At 45.6% G+C, this 25368-nt stretch overlaps 1 protein-coding gene across 1 annotated transcript in view; it reads right to left on the bottom strand.

The window, feature by feature from the left end:
• NOL10 (nucleolar protein 10) overlaps positions 1-15042 on the bottom strand; it is an 89977-nt gene extending 74935 nt beyond the window's left edge. The window contains exons 1-8 of the mRNA XM_003984501.6: positions 14866-15042; positions 12097-12142; positions 9530-9628; positions 6403-6480; positions 5005-5042; positions 3667-3803; positions 2831-2896; positions 1153-1213 (exon numbers count right to left, since the gene is read on the bottom strand). Of these exons, the coding sequence (XP_003984550.2) occupies positions 1153-1213; positions 2831-2896; positions 3667-3803; positions 5005-5042; positions 6403-6480; positions 9530-9628; positions 12097-12142; positions 14866-14931 (591 nt within the window). The 5' untranslated portion in view covers positions 14932-15042. The remainder of the gene's footprint in view (positions 1-1152; positions 1214-2830; positions 2897-3666; positions 3804-5004; positions 5043-6402; positions 6481-9529; positions 9629-12096; positions 12143-14865) is intronic.
• Positions 15043-25368: the final 10326 nt, after the last annotated feature.

Below are 25368 nucleotides of genomic sequence, written 5' to 3'. Positions count from 1 at the left end.
AAAGAAACATTAAAGAATTAACTCTGGCTGTAGGATTTGGTGACTGGAAAGTACAAGATGTCATTTTTTCAATAATATGTTTCTGACCTTTTTTTTACTAGGAGTATCTATTGTAATTAAAAATGCAAATCTAGGGGTGCCTGGGTGGCTTAGTCTGTTAAGGGTCCAGCTTCAGCTCAGGTCATGATCTCAGTTTGTGGGTTCGAGCCCCACGTCAGGCTCTGTGCTGACAGCTCGGAGCCTGGAGCCTGCTTCGGATTCTGTGTCTCCCTCTCTCTCTGCCCTGTCCCAACTCGTGCTCTGTCCCTCTCTCGCGCTCTCTAAACATTAAAAAAAATTTTTTTAAAGCAAATCTAGGAAAATTCTTGACAAGCATGAAGAACGGGGATTCAAAAGCACTGCAGTTTAAAAGGAGAATGTTGTGTATTTCCTGAATGCTACTACGCAGGATACACAAGTCACAATCCCATTTGCCTCTACAGCGTAGGGTGCTTCCGCATGGCGCATCTCACGGGGTTCTCACCAGCACCTCTATAAAGCTGGCAAGGTGGTGTCACCTCCAGTTCTTCGATGAGGAAACTAAGCCTCAGGGCAATTGATTCTGTTGTAAAACCAGTAAGTATCAGAGAGCCGGGACTCCGGGACAGAGTGCCTCCAGTTAAGAAAAAGGCTGGCTGTCGCACAGCCGCTGGTCCCGTGGAGCTGGTGATGCTCGTCTAGCTCCTGATGATCAATGTCAAAGCCAGACGAGATGCACGAGGGGGCAGTCTGCAGCAACAGAAACACCGTGGAGCGGTACCAATGTTCCATACAAGCAGCAACCAGTAGCCTGTGGCTCCATTGGCACCCTGCTGAGAACAAGTAACTCGGTCCTTTTTTTTTTGTTTCCGGTGTTTATTCATTGAGAGAGAGGGAGGGGGAGGAGCAGTGAGAGAGGAAGACAGAGGCTCCAAGGTGGGCTCTACACTGACAGCAGTGAGCCCTGTACGGGGCTCGAACTCATGAACCACTGAGATCATGACCTGAGCTGAAGTCGGATGCTGAACTGACTGGGCCCCCAGGCTCCACAAGCAACTCTGTCTTTGAATAAAACTCCACTCGTCATCAAATGTGAAACAAATATTTAAAAAAATAAAGGCAACGTATGCTTACCTCTATTGTTCCTGTGGCGAACAAGCCATGCACTGAGTTTATGTCACACACATTATTCTCCCTAAAACAGGAAAGCAACAACGGAAAGCTTTAGTATTTATTTTAGGCGGAAGGGATACTCGGTGAACTTTCTACACAAACAGCCCAGTCTTGTACAGCAAGAAAACATGCAAGTTCTTCCTCACTCACCTGCGCGTGAAAAAACACCAGAAACGAAGGACACTCAGTCTGCCAGGCAGATGAGACAAGAGAGGAATTCCCTCTGAAATACTATCTCCCACCATGAGCATGAGAATCAAGGCTCATTTGACTTTCTCCATGTTTTCTCCCCCGGCAGAAAGAACACCGGCAACCACTAAGCCAGTCCTGAGACCAGACTAGCTTGGGCCGGGGAGACTCATCGAGGCTTCCTTTTCTTTTTCTTTAAAACGGATACTTCACCCACCTCTTTTGGTTGTGTGAGGGTTACGTGAAAAAATTTACAAAACGTGCAGCCCAGCATCCAGACAAGACACTCAACAAATAAGTAATAGCTACCATAAACAGGGAAGTGTGCAGCGAAAGAGCAGGTAACTTTTTATTATTCAACAACACATCATGAAGCTACTCTAGTTTTGTTTTTTTAACGAAAATAAGAGCGCTGCAAGCCAATGTGAAGACATTAGCCAGGGTCCACCTAGTCTTTGTCACCACGTGTCCTTCCAACCTTTAAAAACCTTTTCAAAGCGATACGGAAAACCCAACAAGTTCTTTATACACTTGGAGGAGAAGTAAGCTAGCTTCTACCCCTTACTAGCTATGTGACCGTGGTCTTACCCTCTCTGCGCCTGAGCGGTCCTGTCTATAAGATGGAGATACTAATAGTACCTACCGTAAAATTGTTATAAGTTTAAAATGAGCCAATACATATAAAATGCTGAATAATATCTGGCACAGAGTCTTTTCACTATTATCACTCTTACTGTTACTCAATATTATGATTATGACAAATTTATTCTTAAGGATTTCTCTTTGAATAAGACAAAAATGTAGACTATAATGTATGATCAAAGGAAAACTTGAAAAAACCGAAAACGTCTGCCAGCAAAAACACAAAAAATAAAATTTTAAAAATGAAACTCCAAGTTAATTCAAAATGTCTCCACGAGAGATTAATATCACAGAACAAAATCATGAGAATTTAAAGAACACTGCACGGGCGCCTGGGTGGCGCAGTCGGTTAAGCATCCGACTTCAGCTCAGGTCACGATCTCGCGGTCCGTGAGTTCGAGCCCCACGTCAGAATCTGTGCTGATGGCTCAGAGCCTGGAGCCTGCTTCCGATTCTGTGTCTCCTTCTCTCTCTGCCCCTCCCCCCTTCATGCTCTGTCTCTCTCTGTCTCAAAAATAAATACACGTTAAAAAAAAAAATTTTTTTTTTAAAAAAATAAAGAACACTGCAAAAAACAATAAACCAGACTTCTTAGTGAGTTATAAACATTTTCTAGTATGCCAAAAAAATTAAAAGTTTAAAGAAACCACCAGGTCTTCTGGTGAATTTTATGTTCAAGACCAATTGAAACTCTTTTTAACCAAGTTGCCCAGAGCTCTGCTTAAATGCAACAAGCTATCTGATAACTTGAGCGTCTGGCTCCCCCTCCTGGCCGAGAGAAACACCCGGATTCTGACAAGACACTCACGCAGCATCCGTCTGTAGAGGGTTCAAGTACCGTCCTTGTTCTAAATTTAATCTATAAACTTCAGAGCTGCAAAGTAATGAATAAAGTTAGAAATCTGGTAAATGGCAATGAACTTTGCTTCAAGTAAATATAAATTTTAGAAACATATATATATATATATATATATATATATATATATACACACACATACACATACACACACACACACACACACACACACACACATAACATACATATATACATTTCTGGCTTACAAGGCATTACTTCTCTCCAAAAACACCAAAATGTATCTTAAGCCTAAACAATAATCACCTTATTTGTGAGTGTGTTCACGTATAAAAGTGATTTAAACAACTCACGTGACAAGGAAATATTATGAACTTATTAAGAATATTATTTAAAAACACAGAGAATCCAAGATCCAAAATGCATCTATAGGTATATATAAGACTAGAAGAAATACAATAAAACACTATTAAGGCGACATGATTATGGGTTTTTTTTATTCATCCTTTTGAAAATATTCTCCCAATTTTCTAAAATGATTTATCACTTTTATCATCATATAGAAGGTGGTATTTAAAAATGAGGTTTCAAAATGTCATGCGATGGGGTTCCGCAACCGACTTCACCACCACCAAGACCGCTATTAGGTACCCATGTTGCTCTAGACTCAGAGCACGCCGCTAATAAAAGTCAATTTCTAAATGAGCAGTTACTTTGGAACTATACCCTTTGAGGGACCATGTCTTATCCCTCTCTCGATTCCTCTCCTCGATTTTAAGAACAGAAGTTGGAGGTGGAAAGGAGAAAGCAAAGGTGATCAGCCCCAATACCTCGCGCCAACAAAGTACAAGTCACAGGACGGATAGTGGTAGGAGAAATCTCTCCCGAACTTCGGTATTCTGGTTTTGTAGTAAAAACCCGATTGTGAGTGAAATTCGATGTATCTGTCATTATGTAAAAAAACAATCTGAAAATGAAAGAAGAAAATCAGTTTGCTGAGGTTTCTAGGAAAAGCATTTATTTCATCATCACTAGAACCGACAAAGCAGGAGAAACTGTGATCTCTCTCACCCGCTCTGTGTGCACAAGTCTCCATGGTGACCAAGGACCGGGACTAAGAATCAAACCTCTGCCCTGCCTCCTTAATGCCTTCTTGCACCCCAGCAAAGCTTTTCTTGCCCTCTGAGAGAGACTGAAAACAAATGCCCTTCGTGCACCTGGCCCCGGCACTTTAGAGCACAGAGCAACGTTTGGCAACTTCAGAGAGTAATCTCTTACTTTCCTAAGAACACAGTTTAATAATCTCACAATTACCACTCAGGGTTTGATAACCTCCCTGTATCAACCTAATGTTAACATATTACAAAGGGATCTTAGAAACTGCAGATGGTATTTAGAAGCAAATCCATCAATATCTAGGGAAAAATACACTATAAAATGGCATGTCCCCGAACACATGATTAATGACCACCAAAGGCAAAAGAATCAACTGGGCTCCAGTCTCCGAACTGAGGACAATACATAAAGCCCCGTCAGCTCAAAAAATTCAATTTTCCTTCCAGATGACATCTGACGTCACTAAACTTTTATTTTACTTTCAAAAACTTTTAATTTTAAATTGAATGAGGCACTCTACTGACAACTTTGTAACTACCGAAAACGACCTAAGGGTTGAGAGACGGACTAATGGGACCAAAAAAGAAAAGAAAAAAATATATATATTTAGCTGTGTTTCGAGCTGTCTCAGAACTGTTCCACAACTACCTATTTGCAGTGTTAAGAAAATTAAGCATATAACAATGTTATTTTACTTTTCACATACGAAAGCAGCTTGGCAAATAACACCAGTGTCAAGGTAAAAATTAAAAATCACAGATCTACAATCTAACATGGTCTAAAAAAGATGGCCGCTAACAATTCTTGACAACACAGATGAGGTTTCATATGCGATCCAGGAAACTTATTTTGGTATTAGACTGGCCAAAGGCTATCGCTATCACTGTCCTCTTAAAAGATATTCTATATATCACACATGTGTCAAACTAAAAAATATATTCATAGAAAATAATAGGTTTTATTTTACCACACAGCTATTTTTAATGTAACAACAAGAACATCACAAAAATACTTCTCATGTCTTCTTGAGGACCCAATACTATCAAGCGTACCTTTGAATAGTCATCAGACAAAGTTTCAAAGGTGACAACTGAAAAACAAGAAAACAGTTAAGAAAAATTACAATTACCAATCCACATTCTTCATAACAATGCAAACCTGAGGCAAAGATTCCAATTCAACACAAAAACTATGTACAAACTATATATAAACACTGGGTCCCCCCCCTTTTTTGTCCTTCCATAAAACAAGAAGAAAGCTGCCATATTATATTGACCCCAAAACACCAAATGGAAAATTAAAAGCTTTATAATTTTTTCAACGCAGATCAACCAGATTTTCTGCAGAACTGAAGCTAATTAAATAAACTCACAAAACATCACGACTTCTAAATTCTACCAGTTTGTCTGAGATGCCCAAAACAGACATAGAAGAACATTAAGAAAATTATTTCTTTAAAAAAGAGAACAGCAGCTTTTTACTCATTCACCCACTAAACATGAAGAGTACAAACGGCATGTGGAGCTTGTACTGTTTTCAAAAAGGAATGGGTCAAACAAGCTGAAGGATACTCAGCCCATTACCTGTTTTCTCTCGACCCCAAACCCCAGCAGCCTGACAGAAACACCTGCTTATTTCCTGCCCTCCCCCCTGTGCAGTCAGTCGCCTTCTCTGCCGAGTGGACGGAGCCTATGAATGCGGGAGCCTCCCGTGACTACATCGCGGGAGATGGCGAAGGGGAGATTTATCATCACGTGAGCCCTTTAAAATCAGAGTTTTCTGCTGCCGCCGGCAGAAGGGGAAGTGGGAGAGAGACTCGAAGCAGGAGACGGACCCAACGACCAGGTGCTGGCTTAGCGGCGAAGACCAGGTGGCAAGGAACACAGGCCGCGGCTGCCAGGAACCGGGAGCCTCGGCCCTCCAGGCACAACAGACTGCATTCTGCCGACAGGCGGAGAGCTGCGAAGCGGGTTCTTGCCCAGGGCCTCCGAGTAGGAGCCAGGTGGGCCCGGCTGACACCCAGAGGTCAGCGCCGCGCACAGAACACGGCACAGCCTGGATGAACTTCACCTACGGGGCTACGAGCTAACGAATGGATGTTTTAAGCTGCCACACTCATGGGAATTTGTTACACAGCAAAGAAAACTAACACACAACGCATTCCCATTTTAAAAAGCAGAAGAGTTAGGGCGCCTGGGTGTCTCAGCGGGTTAGGTGTCTGACTCTTGATTTTGGCTCGGGTCGTGATCTCAGTGTGTGAGTTCGAGCAGCGTGGGGCCTCCTCGGAATTCTCTCTCTGCCCCTCCTTCTCTCTGCCCCTGCCCCCGCTGGTACATGTGCACCCCCTCCCTCCCTCTCTCAAAATCAATTTTTAAAAAATTTAAAAAGAAGACAACTATCCACATATAAAAATGCCATTTTCATGAATTCAAATTTAATCTCTTACTTACCTTCTGAATCTAAACACCTTTCAAACTTCAAGGATAATTGATAGGTGTCATAACATCGAACCCGAGGTTTATATGTTCCTATAAAAAAGATGAACGTGATGTAAAGCCTAAAGGAGGTACTTTTCACTGGCAATATCCTGCAGACAGGTTAAGTACACTTTTTGTTTAGAAGTAAGTAGGATTCATTATAACCACATGAAAGAAAAAGAATTTAAAAGCAGCCCTCCCCAACATCCCAAGGAGAAAACCAGCAAAGTAGATAAACAAGCAGGTCATAGAAAATGAAACACACGTAACTACTAAACTTCACAAATAATCTGACTAAGTAGACAAAAACAATGAGACAGTTACTGTCAGAATGGCAAAGATTAAAAGACAGTTAATATCTGTGTAGGTGAGAGTGTTCAAAGAGGCACTCTCATACACTTGGTGATTAGTATAAACTTCTCTGGAGGACAATCTGGCAAATCTGTAAAATATGTGATGTTTGTACACCTTGAATCTCTATTTCAACTGATACAAGTTTATCCTAGAGAAACACACCCACAGGTGTGCCAAAGACACAGAGTGTTTCCCGCAGCGCTGTTTACAACCGGCCAAAAACTGAGCGCAAATAAAACGCACACTGACGTGGAAATGGTTCAATAAATGATGGCCAATCATCACATGGCTCACGAGAGGATGGCCCAGGCCTGTGCCAACGGGGAAAGCCGCCACAACACGCCACCGAGGACGAGAGACAGGGCAGAGAGCACAGGCAAGCGCCCCAGAGTGGCGCCTAGGGTCCCACGTCTGTGTAAGTCAACACTGACGGCATAAGCACCATGTACAGAAGAAGCTGGCAGAAGCACGGTGATGAGCCCCGTGAAGTGCAATTCGAGGGCATTTCGCATTTTGTCTTCTGCAATTCTGTAATGTTTGCATGTTTTATAAGTTTATCGTGTTTGCAATCAAAAAGAGAAAAAGACTGGTCTTTAAAGCCAAAAGATTTTTTTTTTAAAAAAAGGAATGAGGTAGTTCTCGAATCCCCGAGACCTCATTTAAAAATAATATGTAGTAGGGGGCGCCTGGGTGGCTCAGTCAGTTGAGCGTCGGACTTCGGCTCAGGTCATGATCTCACAGCTCGTGAGTTCGCCCCATGTCGGGCTCGGTGCTGACAGCTCAGAGCCTGGAGCCTGCTTCAGATTCTGGGTCTCCCTCTCTCTCTCTCTCTCTCTCTCTCTCTCTCTCTCTCTCTCTCTCTCTCTGCCCTCTCCCGCTCATGCTGTCTCTGTCTCTCAAAAATAAACATTAACAAAAAAAAAATTTTTTTTAATGGTTATGCAGTATAACATACAAATATACACACACATAACACATGTTATATATTATATAACTGTTTACATATTTAAACCATATACAGTATATATAATTCATACATATGAACTGGAGACTAAGCAATGTGTTAGTGAGACAATCATCAGCACGGAACAAAAGAGACTGGCATATAGATGTATAAAAGTTCTGTCAAATAAGCAAGTGTTTGGAAAGGAGATATAAATGGATATAATGTTAAGTCAGCAAAAAAAAAAAAAAAAAGTGCACAACACACAGGATTTAGGTACCACGATCACAGTCAAAACACACACTGGATAATGCTCTTCTAAATTATAACATGTTAAAAGTTACCTATATTTCAGGGCTTTTTGATACTAACGAACAAATACTACTAATATAGAATGTTAGTGGCATAAAAAATATTAGTCCATTACACAGAAAATTATGTTAAAAGCAACCCTTCCCGGAACTTTTATTCATTGTTGGTAGGAATGTAAAATGATCTTGACCGCCTTGGAAAAAGTCTGGTGGCCGCTCATTAAAGCGAAACATACATCTACCCTGTGGCCCAGCAATGTCCTCCAAAACAAGCCTGTGTAACAGTGTCCACCGTGCTTTATTAACAATACTAAAAAATGAAAACAGTCCAGGTGTCCAGCAAATGGAGAATGGACGGATAAACTCTAGTACGTTCTTATGAAGAAATACTATTTGGTAAAAAGAAAAAACCACTGACACCTGTGCCAGCATGGACGAATCTCAAAGACCTAAGAAAATAGATCTCACATAAAAAGAATATGCAGCGTATGACTACAGTTACATCAAGTTTCCCACAGAGCAGTGGTTGCCGGTGCATGGGTGGGATCAGGATGGACTGTGAGCGGCATGAAAGAAGTTTCTGGGTGAGAGGAAAGTTCTAGATCTTAACTGGGGTTTCGCCTACATAGGTGAATGCATCTGTCAAAACTCCTCAAAAGATCTGTGCGTTTCACTGCATGTAAATCTACCTAAAAGAAAAGCCGTAGATAAATACGGTCTGGTTAATGGTACACGTGCTGAGGTATTTATGGGAAAAGTATACTGGTATCTGCAACCTGCTCTGAAATGCATCAAAAAACGGGATGGGGGCGCCTGGGGGGCTCAGTCGGTTAAGCATCTTACTTAGGCTCGGGTCATGATCTCGCAGTTTGTGGGATCAAGCCCCACGTCGGGCTCTGTGCTGACAGCTCAGAGCCCGGAGCCTGCTTTGGATTCTGTGTCTCCCTCCCTCTTTGCCCCTCCCCTACTCATGCTCTGTCTCTCAGCAATAAATAAATGTTTAAAAAAAAACAAAAAAACAGGATTAAAAGAAAAGGATGGATTGGTGGATGGACAGAGATGGACAGATATGATCCAGCAATATACTACTGAGAATCTAGGTGGTGGGTAAAAGGATGTTCACCTTACAATTTTTCCAGTATTTCCGTATGCTTGAAAATTTTTATACTAAAACGTTAAGGTAATTTAAAAAAGCGACCTTTCAGGGCGCCTGGGTGGCGCAGTCGGTGAAGCGTCCGACTTCAGCCAGGTCACGATCTCGGGGTCCGTGAGTTCGAGCCCCGCGTCGGGCTCTGGGCTGATGGCTCGGAGCCTGGAGCCTGTTTCCGATTCTGTGTCTCCCTCTCTCTCTGCCCCTCCCCCGTTCATACTCTGTCTCTCTCTGTCCCAAAAATAAATAAACGTTGGGGGAAAAAAAAAAAAAAGCGACCTTTCCCACACTAGCATTTCCTGCTAGGAAATGTACGTAAGTCGTAACCAAAAACATGCTTACCAGTTGCTAAGATATACTGTCCATCTTTTGACACCTTAATAGTGGTACAAACGGTAGGCATTTCAAAATCCTGAATAAGTTCAATTCTCCTACGAACATCTGCAAAGACAGGAAGTAAAGAACTGATTGCATGACCAGGTGCTCATTTTTTTTATCTCCTAAGACCCAGCATGCAGAACAGTCACTTGAACAGGTCAACAATGTCCCACTGCCTCCAAGCCTCGGAATACAGCCCCACCCATCACACAGGAAGGCTTTTTCTTAGCTCATACCTTAGCTTTCTAAGCTTAGTATTTTTTACTTTAAAAAAATTGTTTTTAAGTTTTTAATTATTTTTGACAGAGACAGAGTGCAAGCATGAGCGGGGGAGGTGCAGCGAGAGAGGGAGACGCAGGATCCGAAGCAGGCTCCAGGCTCCAAGCTGTCAGCACAGAGCCCGACACGGGACTCGAACTCACAAACTGTGAGATCGTGACCTGGGCCGAAGTCGGACACTTAACCGACTGAGCCACCCAGGCGCCCCAGTATTTTTTACTTTTTAAAAAGTATCATTGCTAATTGAAAAAAAAAAAAAATGTCCACAGTGGTATATCAAACATCCAGTTTCAAGAGCCAGATAAGGGGGGAACACAACAAATATTATACCACTATCATTACTCAGTCACGGCTGAGACAAAAATCTTACCATTTTTTTTCCTCCTAAATAAGTTTAGGGGTGCCTGGGCGGCTCAGTCGGTGGGGCGTCTGACTTCGGCTCAGGTCATGATCTCACAGCTTGTGAGTTCGAGCCCCATGTCAGGCTCCATGCTAACAGCTTGGAGCCTAGAGCCTGCTTCCAGACTGTGCGTCTCCCCCTCTGCCCCTCCCCTACTCACGCTCTGTGTCTCTCTCTTTCTCTCTCTCCTTCAAAAACAAACATTAAAAAAATTGTTTTTAATTTAAATCTTCAAAATCCTAAGTTTCTGTAAGAAACTGCTGGCAAGCTGACTTTGCCTCTGTTGGCACCAGGGTTCTGAGTCAAGAGGACCCAGGCTGGATTAAGATTTAGAGCAATCTCTCTGGATCAAAAGGCGTGAACACGGACTCTCACAAAACCTGGTTCCCTTCTACAATCCACACAATGTGTCTACTGCAAGGACCGTTTATGACTCCATGGCACATTCCTGCCTTGCTTATTAAATTAAACCCAAATATAAGATTCAAACCAACTGAGTAGGAATGGCCCAATATGAAAGACACATGATAGTTTCGAGATGGGCTGAGAGAAAGGGTTGACGAACAGTTTTTCCTCTAAGTAATCTGAATCTCTTTTCTACACTCTAGGCCACTGGGTAGAACGTGGGGGAGGGGGGAGTGGTCAGAAGAAATCGGAATCAGTGAACGTTACTAAAGGAGCAGTTCTTGTTTTCCTTGGATTCAAAGTTTCCATTTTCTAACTTTAGAACTATCTACACAAAGCCGCCTCTTCCAAGATGCTTGCCTTGGGGTATTTATCTCATGCACAGAAATCCCTTCCAACACCTTAGTCTTTGATTTTTAGAGACTAATTTAAACAACATATATGGAAAGATAAATCATCTTTCACATGTGACAAGCTGTAATGGAGAAAATTTGCCAAAAATCTGTTCGAAACAAAACTGATCAATGCCTTAAACTTATGAATCCGGCAAAGAACGATTCAGTGTGACACCCAAATTCTGGCAGCTAACATGAGACGAACGTCCGAGCGCATAAAGGTCGCCCCTAAGGTGACAAGGCAACCCACCTACACGGCGGGATGCCCGGGAGCTGCGATCTGCCCCTCCCTCAAAAAAACAACTGATCTTCTATCTTTCCCTAGTCTTCCCAGCCAGTATAAATTAAAGAATGTAAATTTTCTGCAATTATCCTTTATGAAAAAGATGCTGACGTGCTGGAGAACAAAGCAGTCATGCCCCTGCTAGGAGAGACGGCCTTCCTCGGGTCTCCCGCATCCCCGCCCACCTTGCTAGGTCCCGCAAGACTGCCGTGCCCCGGTCGCGCCTTCGCCTGAGCCATCTCTCAGGGGTGTCTGCGCGGCCGAGAACCCTGATGGGTAAGGGAACGTGTCTCCTCTGGACAGACGGCAGGCTTGCTCACTGCGGCTACAGAAGCAGCGGACTTCCCGAGCTAGGTGTGGCTCAGCTGCAACACAGACCCCGTGTGCCTGCAGCCACCTGGGCCGTGCTGAGTGTCCCTGTGGGACTCAGGGCAAGGGGAGCTGGCAGAGATACGCTGATGCTCGTGCCATCTGCTGTGCCAAGCTGGGGTTCTCATCTCCGACCCAGGAATCTTGTCTCTCCCACTACTATCCGTGAAATCGTTAACAGGCTAACTCATTTTAAGTAGGTAGAATTCAACCTCACACCCACCAGGAACATATCAACCACCACAAAAGGTTTTTAGGAAGGAAAAGGGCAAAAAGTTTATTTCCCACTTTTTAACTGCCCTGTATCTTTGTCAACCTCCACTTAAATATGGTAACAAATGTGTGAAAGCACTGTTGCGTAGGTCGTGCACGTAGCCAGGGTGGGGAAAAAAATACTCACCGACATCCTTCTTCTGCAGTGCTCTCTTCTTCCTGTCAGAAAGCCACTTAAAGAAAAGGAAGAGACTTTATTTTAAAACAGATTTACTTTGCTTTCCTGCTTACCAAAGTGCTCGCATTAAAAAAGTTAAAACTTTACAGGAATATATTAACAGAGGAAGTGAAAAGATTCTATAATCCCAACCCTGTTAACATATCCCCTGGGTTTTTTTCTTCTTGTATATATTTACATATATTAGACAATACATTTTATTCATTTTATTTATTATTTTTTTAGTGTTTATTTATCTTTGAGAGAAACAGAGCCTGAGCCAGGGGAGGGGCAGAGAGAGGGAGACACAGAATCCAAAGCAGGCTCTAGGTGCTGACAGCAAAGAGCCGGACATGGGGCTCAAACCCACAAACCATGAGATCATGACCTGAGCTGAAGTCAGATGCTTAACCGACTGAGCTACCCAGGCGCCCCTAGACATTTTAGAACCACTATGTTTTACCCAAGAGAAAACGAATTCATTGGGAAAGTAATAAGCCTCAAATATTAGGAGGGTTACCACTAATATATGGAACAACTTTATTTAGGTCAAATATTAAAAAGCAAACCATTAAAAGGAGAAAGTTTCTTGAGCATATTTTTTACAAAGAACAAAACTAGATCATTAAGCAAATAGCTGACACTTGATAGTATGGAAATGATGCTTTTAAGTCATACTCACTGACAGATTTTTTTTTTTTTTTTGAGAGAGAGAACGCGAGCGAGCACGCAAACCAGGTGAACGGCAGAGGGAGAGCGAGAATCTTAAGTAGGCTTCATGCTCAGCGTGGAGCCTGACTCGCGCTCCATCCCATGACCCTCGGGATCGTGACCTGAGTCAAAACCAAGAGTCAGACGCTCAGCTGACTGCGCCACCCAGGCACCTCTGGGAGCAGATTTTCTTCTGAAATTAACGTAGCTCAACTTAGCAGACGGCGTAATTCTAAAGCCCAAGTCTTTCAGGAGGCCTAGCGACCTCCTCCCCATTCGTGAGGCCTCCCCGGCTACAGTTGTCTGCACAAAGCAGCTCGGATGAAAGCTTCCAACAGCACTGGCGGGAACACCCTAACTTCCCACTTGAGCCTACACGGCCCACCTCCCCAGCCTTACCTGCCCCCACTGTCTCCCCATAGCATGCCACAGCCACACGCGCGCCTCTTCGGCTTCTCCAACATGCCAAGGGCATTCCCAGTTGAGGACATTTACGCTTTCTGTTCTCTCAACACTGAAAACTCTTTCCCCGTCTTTTCATTATCCAAGTTTCTGCTCACATATCACCTCTTGTAGAGAGGCCTTCCCTGAAGGCTTTATCCAAAACATTCTCTGACCACTTTCGCCACAACACTCTTTCTTCTTTTCCAATTTTTATTTAAATTCTAGTTAGCTGACATACAGCGTAACATTGGTTTCAGGAGTAAAACTCAGTGATCCGTCACTTACATATAACACCAGCGCTCATCCCAACAAGTGCCCTCCTTAGTGCCCATCTAGCCCATCCTCCCCACCACCTCCCTCCAGCGACCCCCAATTTATTCTCTATCGTAAGAGTCTCTGTGGTTTGTTCCCCTCTCTCTTTTTTCCCCCTCCCATATGTTCATGTATTTTGTTTCTTAAATTCACAACGCTCTCTTCTAGTCCATTCATCGAAGCTGTCTTCCTGTTTGCTCACTTCTCCTTTCCCCCAACAGGGAAACTTATCACCATGTATCCCAACACTCAGAACAGGGCTACCGGCACCTAGTTACTTCTCAACAAATGCGCAGAATGACCAAAACGAGAAAGATCATGCTGTGTGATGAATAGTCGGAAGATGAGGAATTAGCTGGCCTGAATTCTGAAAAGAAAGGCAGACTCTAATCACAGACTCCAGATCTTTCGGGGGCAGGCACAGCGAAGAAGAAACAGCTCTTCGTTTATTCAGATTTCTAAGGGCAAGAGTGGAACCAACACCTGCATGCTATAAAATCACAAGTTTCAACACCAGTATCTAGCAAGTAATCTTAAAATGGAAATGAGCTTCTGCTAGAAGTTTCTTCCCACTGGCAGTGCCTGGACAGAGGCTTGCTCATCGCTTGTAAGAAATTTAAAAAAAACAAGCCGCAGATCATAGATGTGTGAGCTTGGACAACTCACCCTTCCCATCGCTAGATCTGCTGCATACCTTAAACATGAGAAGACGACTGTAAAAGAATCACTATTTTCCCAGCTCCTTCAAACTCTGAGGTCCTAAGACCCGATGAAATCAAGTTAAGGTCGGCAAGGTTCAGAAACACTGTCCTCTACACCACAGAAGTCTGCAGATGCAAAGTCTGTGTGGGTTTTCTTGCTCACTTGCTGTATCTCTAGAACTTGCCATACACTAGGAATCCAACAAACAGCTGATGCGTGGACATTAAAATGGGGGAGAAAAGCCCGCAACCCATCTGTCCACGCTTTCCTCCTCGGTGCGGCAGAAGCTGGGAACATCCCCAGAAGCCCAAAAGGACGCGCGTCGCCTGTTCTAGAGAACTCTGCAAAAGTTCCAGCGAAGCTCATCGCCCCTGATCACCCGCCGCCCAGCTTCTGGCGCGGGGACAGCAGTGTCCTCGACGACCGGCACCGACCAGCTCCCGCGGGCACGGTCACTTGCCCCCCGGGCCTCCCCGAGCCAGGGGCCGGCCAGGGCCAGGCTAACACGGAGGCCAGGGCCGAGGAGAGGGGCGGCTGCCTCGAGAGGCGGGGGACCCCGAAGTGCCTCACCTCAGGCAGGGACTTGCCGCAGCTGAGACTGTAAATCTTCACCTCGTTGAGGCTGGACACCTGCATGGCCGGACAGAGCAGCGGCGACCCACGTTCCTCCGCGAGCCCCTCTCCCAGCGCCACACGCGAGCATCCGAACCGCAGCGTGTCCCCGGCGCGACTGGGCGGCGTGCGGCGCTGGCGACGGTTGATGACGCACTCGCGGCGCCGGAACTGCGCCCGTTCCCGGAGGAGGGGGCGTGGCCGAATGGAATGGAGCGGCTGGGGGCGGGGCTCTGGCCAGGCCACCCCGAGTGCGGGAGGGCTGGGAGCCGCGCAGTCACCCCTGCGCAGTGCGTGCGTTGACACTCTCCTGGGGGTCGCTGTCCTGGCCGAAGTGTCGCCGCCCGAGTGGGGCAGGCGGTGCTGGCCGGCGACCGGTGGCCTGGGGGGCTGGGTCAAGGGAACCCATCCAGCCCCTGGGCGAATCCAGAGTATTCAGGGTGGATTCTTCTCTCCTCCACCGTGTTTCTTTCAGCAACGTTACATTACAAATAAGTGCTCTTTAAAGTTTACGTATAAAAATGTTACTTGCGGGGGTGCCTGGGTGGCTCAGTAAGTTAATCGTCCAAGTCATGATTTTGTCTCAGGTCATGCATGATCCCGGCTCTGAGAGCCTGCTTGAGAGAATCTCCCTTTCTCTCTCCCCCTCTCTCTCAAACATTTTTTTTTTAATGTTACTTTCGTCTAGATTTGTTCAACACTCATTCACAAAGGAGTGAAAGAAAAGAAAAGGCAAACTAAGAAAAAGAAAACGATAAAAGAAGGAGTAGTCGGGGCGCCTGGGTGGCTCAGTGAGTTAACCGTCCGATTTCTCAGGTCATGACCTCCTGGTTCATGAGTTCGAGCCCCGCGTCCGGCTCTGTGCTGACAGCTCGGAGCCTGGAGCCTGCTTCGGATTCCGTGTCTCCCTCTCTCTCCTACTCCTCCCCTGCTCACACTCTGGCTCCAAAAGTGAATAAACATTTTTTAAAAGTGTGTTTTTGCTTTTGTTTTTAAAGGAGTCGACATCAAGGGTGAAGTGCTTTGGAACCTGATGTCTTTTGAGACACGTGTGTGACAGCAACGACAGACAGACACAGCCCCTGACTACATATCATTTTCAGAAAGTTCACAGACTGTTGATTGTCCAACTGCATAGAGAGCTGCCTTTACTGCTGCCTAGCTGTGAGAAGTGCAGAATTTTCCGCTCAGAGGAAAACTTAAGGAGAAAATGTCGGTTAACAGCAGTCAAACGTGTCCGTTTAAAATTGTAACATAGTATTCACGTCCCTTACCTGTAGCTGAGGTGGGTCATTTGGGGCACAGGCTTTATTAGTTCACGGCAAGGCGAGGGCTTCTGTGGGGCTTTAGCAATTTTGTTTTTGTTGTAACTGTCCTCAAAGTTCCCGTCCAGATTCTATCTTCTGCTTGAGAGTTTCTTTGAGGAAATATGCAGGAAACCTCCTTGGGGAGGCAGTATGCCACGGTAGAAAGGTCATGGGTTCATAAGAATCATAAAATAGGTCTGTTAAGCAAGTCATAAAAAAAGAAAGCACTTATTTTCCAAAATATGCAGGATGATTTCCAAGAAATCTTGAATACTTTTGTGCAAAAATGATTACTTCTATTATTTCAAGAATGTATTGTAAAAGCCCATTGATTGTAAAACACAATAGTATCTCACTTAGTGCTATGTGTTAGAAGATATATAGATCTACTGTACTAATTTTTGATAATTAAGGGCCCAAGGCCATTTCACCAGACAATCTGATTTCCCACTGACTCCTAAATTTGCCTTCTCATTCATTAGTACTGGTTTCATTATTCTAGTTTTGAATCTTTGCTTCCGCTAATCTGGATTCTGGAATGCCTTCCATTTCTCCTTATATCCAGATTCTACCAGCTCCTCAAAACTCACCTTTTGAACACCTTGCTCAGTCTCCTATGTGTTCACTGTACTGCATAAATAACTTTGTGGCCATTGTATCTTTTTGCTAGATTTAAAATTTTTTTTTTCATTTTAGAGAGACAGAGTGAAAGAGCTGGGGAAAGGAGAGAGAGAGAGAGAGAGAGAGAGAGAGAGAGAGAGAGAGAGAGAGAGAATCCCAAGCAGGATCTGCACTCAGCGCAGAGTCCGATGCAGGGCTTGAACCCACGGACTGTGAGGTCATGACCTGAGCTGAAATCAAGAGCCGGACGAGCAACTGGCTGAGCCCCCCAGGGGCCCCCAAAGTGTAACAGTATGTGAAACGCATGTATATATCACCCAGCTTCAACAACGCACACATGACCCATCATGTTTCATTTACACCCTCACCACTCCCTCATCCTTGGGTGATTTTGAATAATTTTGAAGCAATTCTGTGGCAATTATCTCTGCGGGCTGTAAAGTACTTGTCTGACCACCCCCTCCATCTTCACCTGGTGGCAACCCTGAGCCTTAATTCATCTCTGGGTTCTCTGGGCCCAAACCAATGCCTAGTAGGTGGCACACTTTCAATAAGTATTCCTTAATAAAAATGAATCGATTAATTTATCACTGCTCATCCTGACCCAAAGTCCTAATTCTTTGATCCTTACGTCGTGGCCTTTGGTAACAGTAAAAACAGCAGATCTCTATTCCAGATGATTATGGTTTCAAACACATCCGTTTAAACATCTTGTGTCTCGGAGCGCCTGGGTGGCTCCGTCAGTTGAGCGTCCAGCTTCGGCTCAGGTCCTGATCTCACGGTTTGTGGGTTCGAGCCCCGCGTCGGGCTCTGTGCTGACAGCCTGGAGCCTGTTTCGGATTCTGTGTCTCCCTCTCTCTCTGCTCCTCCCCCACTCGTGCTCTCTCTCTCTCTCTCTCTCTCTCTCTCAAATAAATAAAAAAACATTAAACATCTTGTGTCTCTAGCAAGAAATGTCGGAGCTTAGAGTCAGGAGCCACACGCGAGGGAACACAGTGTTTTCTGCAACATAAAACAAGGTGTTCTTGGTCCTCAGTGCCAAGACCGCTCCTTCCCCACAGTCACTGGCCTGGGGGTTTGACCTGCCACACTCTAGGGTTGTTTTCCACTGAGAACAGAAGGGCAAAGCTCGGTGCAGTTTCTCTGGTGTTTCTAGGATCACCTATAACACAAACACTCAGTTCCTGGGATGTGATGAATTTTGAATGAAGTGCTTATTAGATGCCTTTGCTTGGAGCTAAGAGAACGGACTCTAGAGCCAGATTGCCCGGGTCCAAATCCTGATTCTACCACTGGCTACCCAGAGAGAGCCTTGATACAGAGAGTTAATCTAATCTCTCTCTACCTCTGTTTCCCCATTTGAAAAATGAGGATAATATTAGAACCTACAGGGGCGCCTGGGTGGCTCCATTGGTTAAGCGTCCAACTTCGGCTCAGGTCATGATCTCACAGTGTGTGAGTTCGAGCCCCACGTCGGGCTCTGTGCTGACAGCTCAGAGCCTGGAGCCTGCTTCATTTTCTGTGTCTTCCCCTCTCTCTACCCCTCCCCTGCTCACGCTCTGTGTCTCTCTGTCTTTCAATAGTACATAAACGTCAAAAAAAATTAAAGAAAAATATTAGAACCTACATCAGAGGGCTGTTGTAAAGATGAAACAAGCATAAGCCACAAATCATTGAGTCCAGGACCTCTGTTTTTAACATCCTTGAAATCAGTGTGTTTTGTGTGTCATGCGTGTTTAGTCGACAGTGTTTTCTCCTCTAGTGATGCTTGAGGTAATGGTGCATCTTATCGCTAATGGGTTTTCAGATTCAATAAAATACAATACAGATAAAGCACTTGGAACAGCGCCTGACATTGTAAAAACTATGCATTAGTTAGTATTACTTGGCCCTGGGAACCAAAATATTTAGAACTGTTTAAGAAAAAAGGAGCCGGGGCGCCTGGGTGGCTCAGTCGGTTGAGCGGCCGACTTCGGCTCAGGTCACGATCTCGCCGTCCGTGAGTTCGAGCCCCGTGTCGGGCTCTGTGTTGGCAGCTCGGATCCTGGAGCCTGTTTCGGATTCTGTGTCTCCCTCTCTCTGACCCTCCCCCGTTCATGCTCTGTCTCTCTCTGTCTCAAAAATAAATAGATGTTAAAAAAAATATTAAAAAAAAAAAGGAGCCAAATTTAGGCTCCAAATAACTTACATGTCCTGTTATTCGTTGCCATTGCAGAAACTTGCGAGTAACGTTCAAGATCCCTCTCTCAATCTTTGCCTCCACGCCCAATCGATCCCCAAATCCTTTCCATTCTACTTGTCAGATGTCAGACCCATTCTTCTCTACTCCCACTGTTGTTGTAGGAGTTCAAACCTTCGTCCTCTCCCACCTGGCCCATCGTAATCCTTTTTTCTGGTCTCTGTCTCCCACGGGAGACAAAATCATCTCTAACAGGAGAATCGGATCATACCACACTCCAACTCAGAACTTTTCAGTTCTTCCCAAACCTAGAAGAACACATCTGCACACCTTTGCTGGCCTCTCTGGCCTTCCTATCGCCATATGTCATACTGCCCCTCCCCAGCCCCTCTCCCACCCAGCCCCTCACCCACTGCACTCCCCAAGCTGAATTACTTACAGCTTGAAAAGTACAAGACCCCCCCCTTACCTCTTTATGCCTCCACATCTACTCTTCCGACTTCTTTCAACTCCCTCCCTCTACAAACCTCAGTAACTCCCATTCATTCTTCTCCATCCCCAGGAGGTCTTCAAATATCTAAGTTTCTCATCGAACATTGTATATAATCTCACTGCAGTGTTTCTTAAACCGGGGCTTACAGTTGTATTCTCAAAGAAATAGAGGGGTTTGTACTTCAATGACGGTCTTTTTAACAGCCCGACATGAGCGTATCTGATTATCTGCTTGGCCATCTCCTGAGAGTACTACCATTCAGTGTCAATGCCAAGCTTGCATTTAAGTTTACAGTTCACTGGTGCCACGTGTCACTCCTTTTATTGTCTTGCCTCAGTGATTAGAAGGGGAGGTGGCTGGTATGAAGTAACATGATAGGGACAAGTTTGAGCCAAGCAGAAGTCCGACGATGCCATGGCCTGCCGTGGGAAGGAAGGTATTACGGTCGTTCAAACAGAGAACGGCGATGGAAAAAATCGAATCAACTCCATCAGGTAGCAGCCCGGAATGCAAAAGAATTCATGCAGCGCTACGTATTCATTTAGCAAAGTGGCAGATGGCTTTCATCAAAATGGTATCAACCACCATATTAAATTAATTTGAATTACACTGGTGTGAACTTTTAACGTCTTGCTTGAAAATAATGCGGAAGTTTGCTTTGCTGTGTAGTGACACGAGAACTAAAACCACGATAAACTTTAGCCGGGTTTACTTGTACGTGTTCAAGCAAGACATTAAGAAGAATTAAGTCTTTTTTTTTTTAATTTTTTTTCAACGTTTATTTATTTTTGGGACAGAGAGAGACAGAGCATGAACGGGGGAGGGGCAGAGAGAGAGGGAGACACAGAATCGGAAACAGGCTCCAGGCTCTGAGCCATCAGCCCAGAGCCTGACGCGGGTCTCGAACTCCCTGACCGCGAGATCATGACCTGGCTGAAGTCGGACGCTTAACCGACTGAGCCACCCAGGCGCCCCAAGAACTAAGTCTTAAATGCAACTTGGTGTCCTGCTTTGGCTCCTGGAACAGGAAGAGGGCGTTAATGGAAGAATTAGCAAAATCTGAATAAAATCTGTAGTTTAGTAAATAGTATCGTACCAGGTGTTAACTTCTTAGTTTTTTTTTTAAGTTTATTCATTTTTGAGAGAGAGAGACAGAGTATGAGCAGGGGAGGGGTAGAGAGAGAGGGAGACACAGAATCCGAAGCTCCAGGCTCTGAGCTGTCAGCACAGAGCCCGACGTGGGGCTCGAACTCACAAACTGTGAGATCATGACCTGAGCCAAAGTCGGCCGCTCAACCGACTGCGCCACCCAGGCTCCCCTTAACTTCTTAGTTTTGATGAATGCTCAGAGCCTGGAGCCCGCTTCGGATTCTATGTCTCCCTCTCTCTCTGCCCCCCCCCCTGCTCTCACTCTCTCTCCCTCTCTCTCAAAAATAAACATTAAGAAAAAAAATTTTTTTAATTTTTTCCAATATTACAAATGAAGAAGACGAGACTTAGGTTTGCAAAAAAGAAATTTACCCAAAGATGTTAACAATTGTTCATCTCTGGAATAGGTATGTGAGTTGTTGAAAATACTGTTTTCTCAACTTTTCTGTATGTAGTATGTAGTATAAAAACAGGTGGGGGGGGAATGGGAGAGATAGATAAATAATTCAAGATGAGAATTTTTTGTGAAGATGTCAACTCTCATCACAATAATCTATAGATTCAATGAAAGCCTAATCAAAATCCCAGTGGAGTCTTCGGGTTTGGGGTTTTGTTTTTTTCATGTTCATTTTTGGGTTTTTTTAGTGGAAATTGACAACCCGATTGCAAAATGTGTAAAATGTGCAGAAGTGCAAAGTGTTTTTGAGAGACCCCTGGTCTAGCTTACTAAAACACCCCCACCCTACCTTCAACTTTGTAAACGCCTCACTCGCAGAGCCTGTACTCCCACTAGTTAACAAACAGGATTTCTGCGGTTAGACATCTGGACCCCGGGGGAGCTGTACAGGCTGCTACATAGATAACCGCTTTCCTCTCGCTTCTGTAATCTTGCTTACGCGCCCAACCATAGTAATCTTGCTTACGCGCCCAACCATAGTAATCTTGCTTACGCGCCCAACCCTAACCGGAAGGTCCCTAGCCGCTTCGCAGCCCGGGCTCCAAGTTGCACCAGCCAAAAGAAACTTCATTTCCCAAGCTTCCCCGGGACGAAACTACCCACAACCCTAACCATCACCGAGCAGAGAGCCTACCACCAGCCTGTATGCAAATAAGACTCAAAATAGCATAAAAGACCTGTGACCCCGTTTATCGGGGCTCTCCCGCTTTCTAACACTGGGGAGCCCTGGTGCACCAGTAAAGACTCTCTGCCGATGTCGGAGTGCCGTGTGGTTCTTTGCGCCAACTCTCATTCCATAGGGCCTAGGAGCTTGGCTCCTAACATTTTCTTCAAAAGACGTTGGGGAAAGGGGTGCCTGGGTGGCTCAGTCGGTTGAGCGTCTGACCCTCAATTTTGACTCAGGTCATGATCTCACAGCTCATGGGACCAAGCCCTGTGTCAGGCCTCACGATGACGGTGCAGAGCCTGCTTGTGATTCTTTCTCTCTCCCTCCTTCTCCCCCCACTCACGCTCCCTTGCTCTCCAAATAAATAAATAAACATTTTATTTTAAAATTTTTTTTCAACGTTTATTTATTTTTGGGACAGAGAGAGACAGAGCACGAACGGGGGAGGGGCAGAGAGAGAGGGAGACACAGAATCAGAAACAGGCTCCAGGCTCTGAGCCATCAGCCCAGAGCCTGATAAATAAACATTTTAAAAAAGGACTTTGGGGGGAAACCACAGAGATGGAGGACTTGTACTACCTCATCTCAGGATGTACCATAGTAATCAAGACAGCTCCTAGAGTAAGAATCAGCAAACAGATCATGGAAAAGAACAGAAAAGCCACTAATAAGCCCTGATTTATAGAATCGTCTGATTTTCAACAATGGCACCAAAACAAGCCAATGAGGAGAGGGAATCTTTTCAACAAAACAGTGGGGGTAACTGGATCTCCACATGGGGAAAAATGGACTTTGAGTCCTACTTCATACCATACACATCATACAAAAGATATGAATTCAAAATAGATCACATAGCTAAACATCAAAGTTAAAACATTAGGATTTTAAAAGGAAACACAGGAGGATATCTTGTGACCTGGGGGATAGGCAGAGCTCTCTTAGGCCACAAAAAAATCTGTAATCATAAAAGAGAAGTTGATAAGTTAGACATCATCAAAACTAGAAAGTTCTGGTCGTCAAAAGACATAGTTGAAATGAATAAGCAAAATACAAGTTCGGAGGAAATGTTCACAACACATTTACCAAAAAGGATGGGTATCTAGTATATTTATGGAGCTCCTAAAATTCAATAATGAAAAAAATCTAATAAAAATATATTAGTAATGACCGATAAGCACATGAAAGTGTCCTCTATATATCTATTCCTCAGGGAAATGCAGGTTAAAACCACATATCCAAATGGCTAAAACTAAAAATCCTGACAATACTCACTGACAAGTATCAGTGAGAATGTGGAACCACAGGAAGTTTCACACGTTGCTGGGGGGCAGGGTGGGGGGGGGGTGGGAATTAGTGAAATCACTTTGGGAACTCCATCTAGAATTATCTACATAAGTTGAACCCGTGTAAACCCGAGGACCCAGCAATTTCACTCCTAGACACATACTCGATGCAACGTGTGCAATGTGGGGACCAAAAGACACTTACAAGAATGTTCACATCAGTATTCTTCATAATAACCCCAAATCTGAAACGAGGTCACCGGCACGCGATGTCTATGACTGACAATGAATACAGTCAATTGAGACGAACAAACCATCGCTACGCCCAAGAACACAGAATCTCACAAGCATGTAGGATGGTTCAAGCAGCATGTGAGGATAAGGAAAGGTGGGGGGGGGGCAACTGATGGGAGAGATGGTCTGTCACTGTGGGCAGGTGGTGGCACTGGCCTCCGAGAGGAGGGACCTGTCACATCCTCGGAGACAAAAAAAAAAAAAAACAGGCGGGGGTGGGAGCAAGGGGTGTGCAGGGTGAAACATCCACAGGCTGGGAGAATTAGAAGGGATAGGTGTCACTTTTCTTGAAGTAAGAGGCAAGGTCATGTACACAACGAAGGCTGCAAAGCCCAAGGGAGGGATTCCCGGAGAGCGGAGATCCTAGCCTGGCTGAATCTCCTTGACAATTATGTATCGATTTACTGTCTCCCCCCCAAGTGGGTAAGGTCCCTGAGAGCAGGGACCCGGCCTGTCTTGTTGACGACTCGGTCCCCAGCACCTGTCCTGGCCCGTGGTAAGTGCTCGGTGCATAGCTGTGGAATAAATGAAGGGGCCAGCGAGCCGAGGAAAACGTCAGGTGCCAAAGGCAGCGCGGGTCAGATTTGTGTGGCCCCTTCCAGCGCCACCTAGCGGCCAGGTGGAGACGGTGAAGAAGTTAGAGAGGAGCAAGGCAAGGGTTTGCTGAGCACCCGGGGAGGGCGGGGGAGGAGGGGGTGATCCATGGCAAGAGCAGGGCAGGAGGGAACGGAAGTTCAGACAGTCAGGCCTGGCAGGAAAAGAAGCAAAACAAGAAGGTGACAGCGCAGGAGAAGGCGGAGGTGTGCGTGTGAGCACATGTGTGTGCATGTGAGCGTGCCCGCGTGCGCGTGCCGTGCGGCACGCAGTGGGAGCCGGGCAGGGGAGCGGGGAGGACCGTAGGCTGTGCTGTGTGGGCCAGTGGTATCTAAGATTTCAGAGGTGGGGCAGTTTCAGGTGATGACAAGGGGCGGGGTGTGGCCACAGGAGTGGGAGCTGAAAGACACAAAGGGAAGAGCCTTGGGGTGGGGGAGCTCCAGGAGCCTAGACGCAGGGGGGGGTGGACGTTGTCCCTGGGGACACTCAAGCCACCCTGTCTTGGGCTGGAGAGAAATACTGCACCAAAGTCAGATGCCCGAGTTTTCTCGGAGGCAGGGGCAGGGGCCAGATGATGACGTTTCCCTCGCTCATCACTCATCACATTTCATTCATTCATTCATTCATTCATTCATTCATTCGGGAAATACTGCTGGTTAGCCTCACCCTGCAGTGAAGCAGGCAGACAAGGGTCTTTGCCTGGTGGATCTCGTCATCCCTGAGCACCTATCATAGGACACATGTCTGCTTTCTCTCGTCCCTTCCTAGGAGGGGCGGGGGGGGGGGGTGGTCAGCCGGATGTCAGGATAGAGGGGCTTCTCCGCGGTCACAGTCTTGGAAGCATCTGGTGTGGCAGCAGCGGTTCCCCCACGAATGTTTTCAGGGGAGGGCCCCGGAGGGAGAACGAGGATGGTTGACATGCGGCTTGTCTACTTGCCTTGGAAGATGGCTCCAAGGATCCCTGAGGCTTCAGGACCAGAGGGAGGATGCAGAGCATTCTGGAAAGAACAGAGAGAGGAGAGCAGGGTGGGAGAAATCAGGGATGACCAGGAAGTTTGCAGGGTGCGACGGGGCTGGTCAAAGAAATGAGGGTCCCCAAGGGCCTCTCCAAGCCCACGGACACGGGGCTCAGGCTCCTACCCAGCCTGGACCACAAGGGCTTTGCCTAGAGATTTCACCCCTAGTTTTACTAACGCCTTGCAAGTCCCACTTTGTAAGTTGGTGTGTGAATGTGAACCGTTTTACTTTGCGCAGGGCTTCGGCAGGCTTCCATAAAGCAGAGACTTGTGGAAATTTCCTGCTGCTCCTCCATGCCCGTGGAGAGTCATTGTTCCTTTAGAACATGCTCATTCAAAATTCCCCAGGATTGGGGCACCTGGGTGGCTCAGTCAGTTAAGCGTCCGACTTCGGCTCAGGG

Source organism: Felis catus, chromosome A3 (genome assembly GCF_018350175.1).
Source record: "Felis catus isolate Fca126 chromosome A3, F.catus_Fca126_mat1.0, whole genome shotgun sequence".
Taxonomy (NCBI): Eukaryota; Metazoa; Chordata; class Mammalia; order Carnivora; family Felidae; genus Felis; species Felis catus.
The sequence above is the reverse complement of the archived record's forward strand: the minus strand, read 5'-3'. Positions and strand labels throughout refer to the sequence as shown.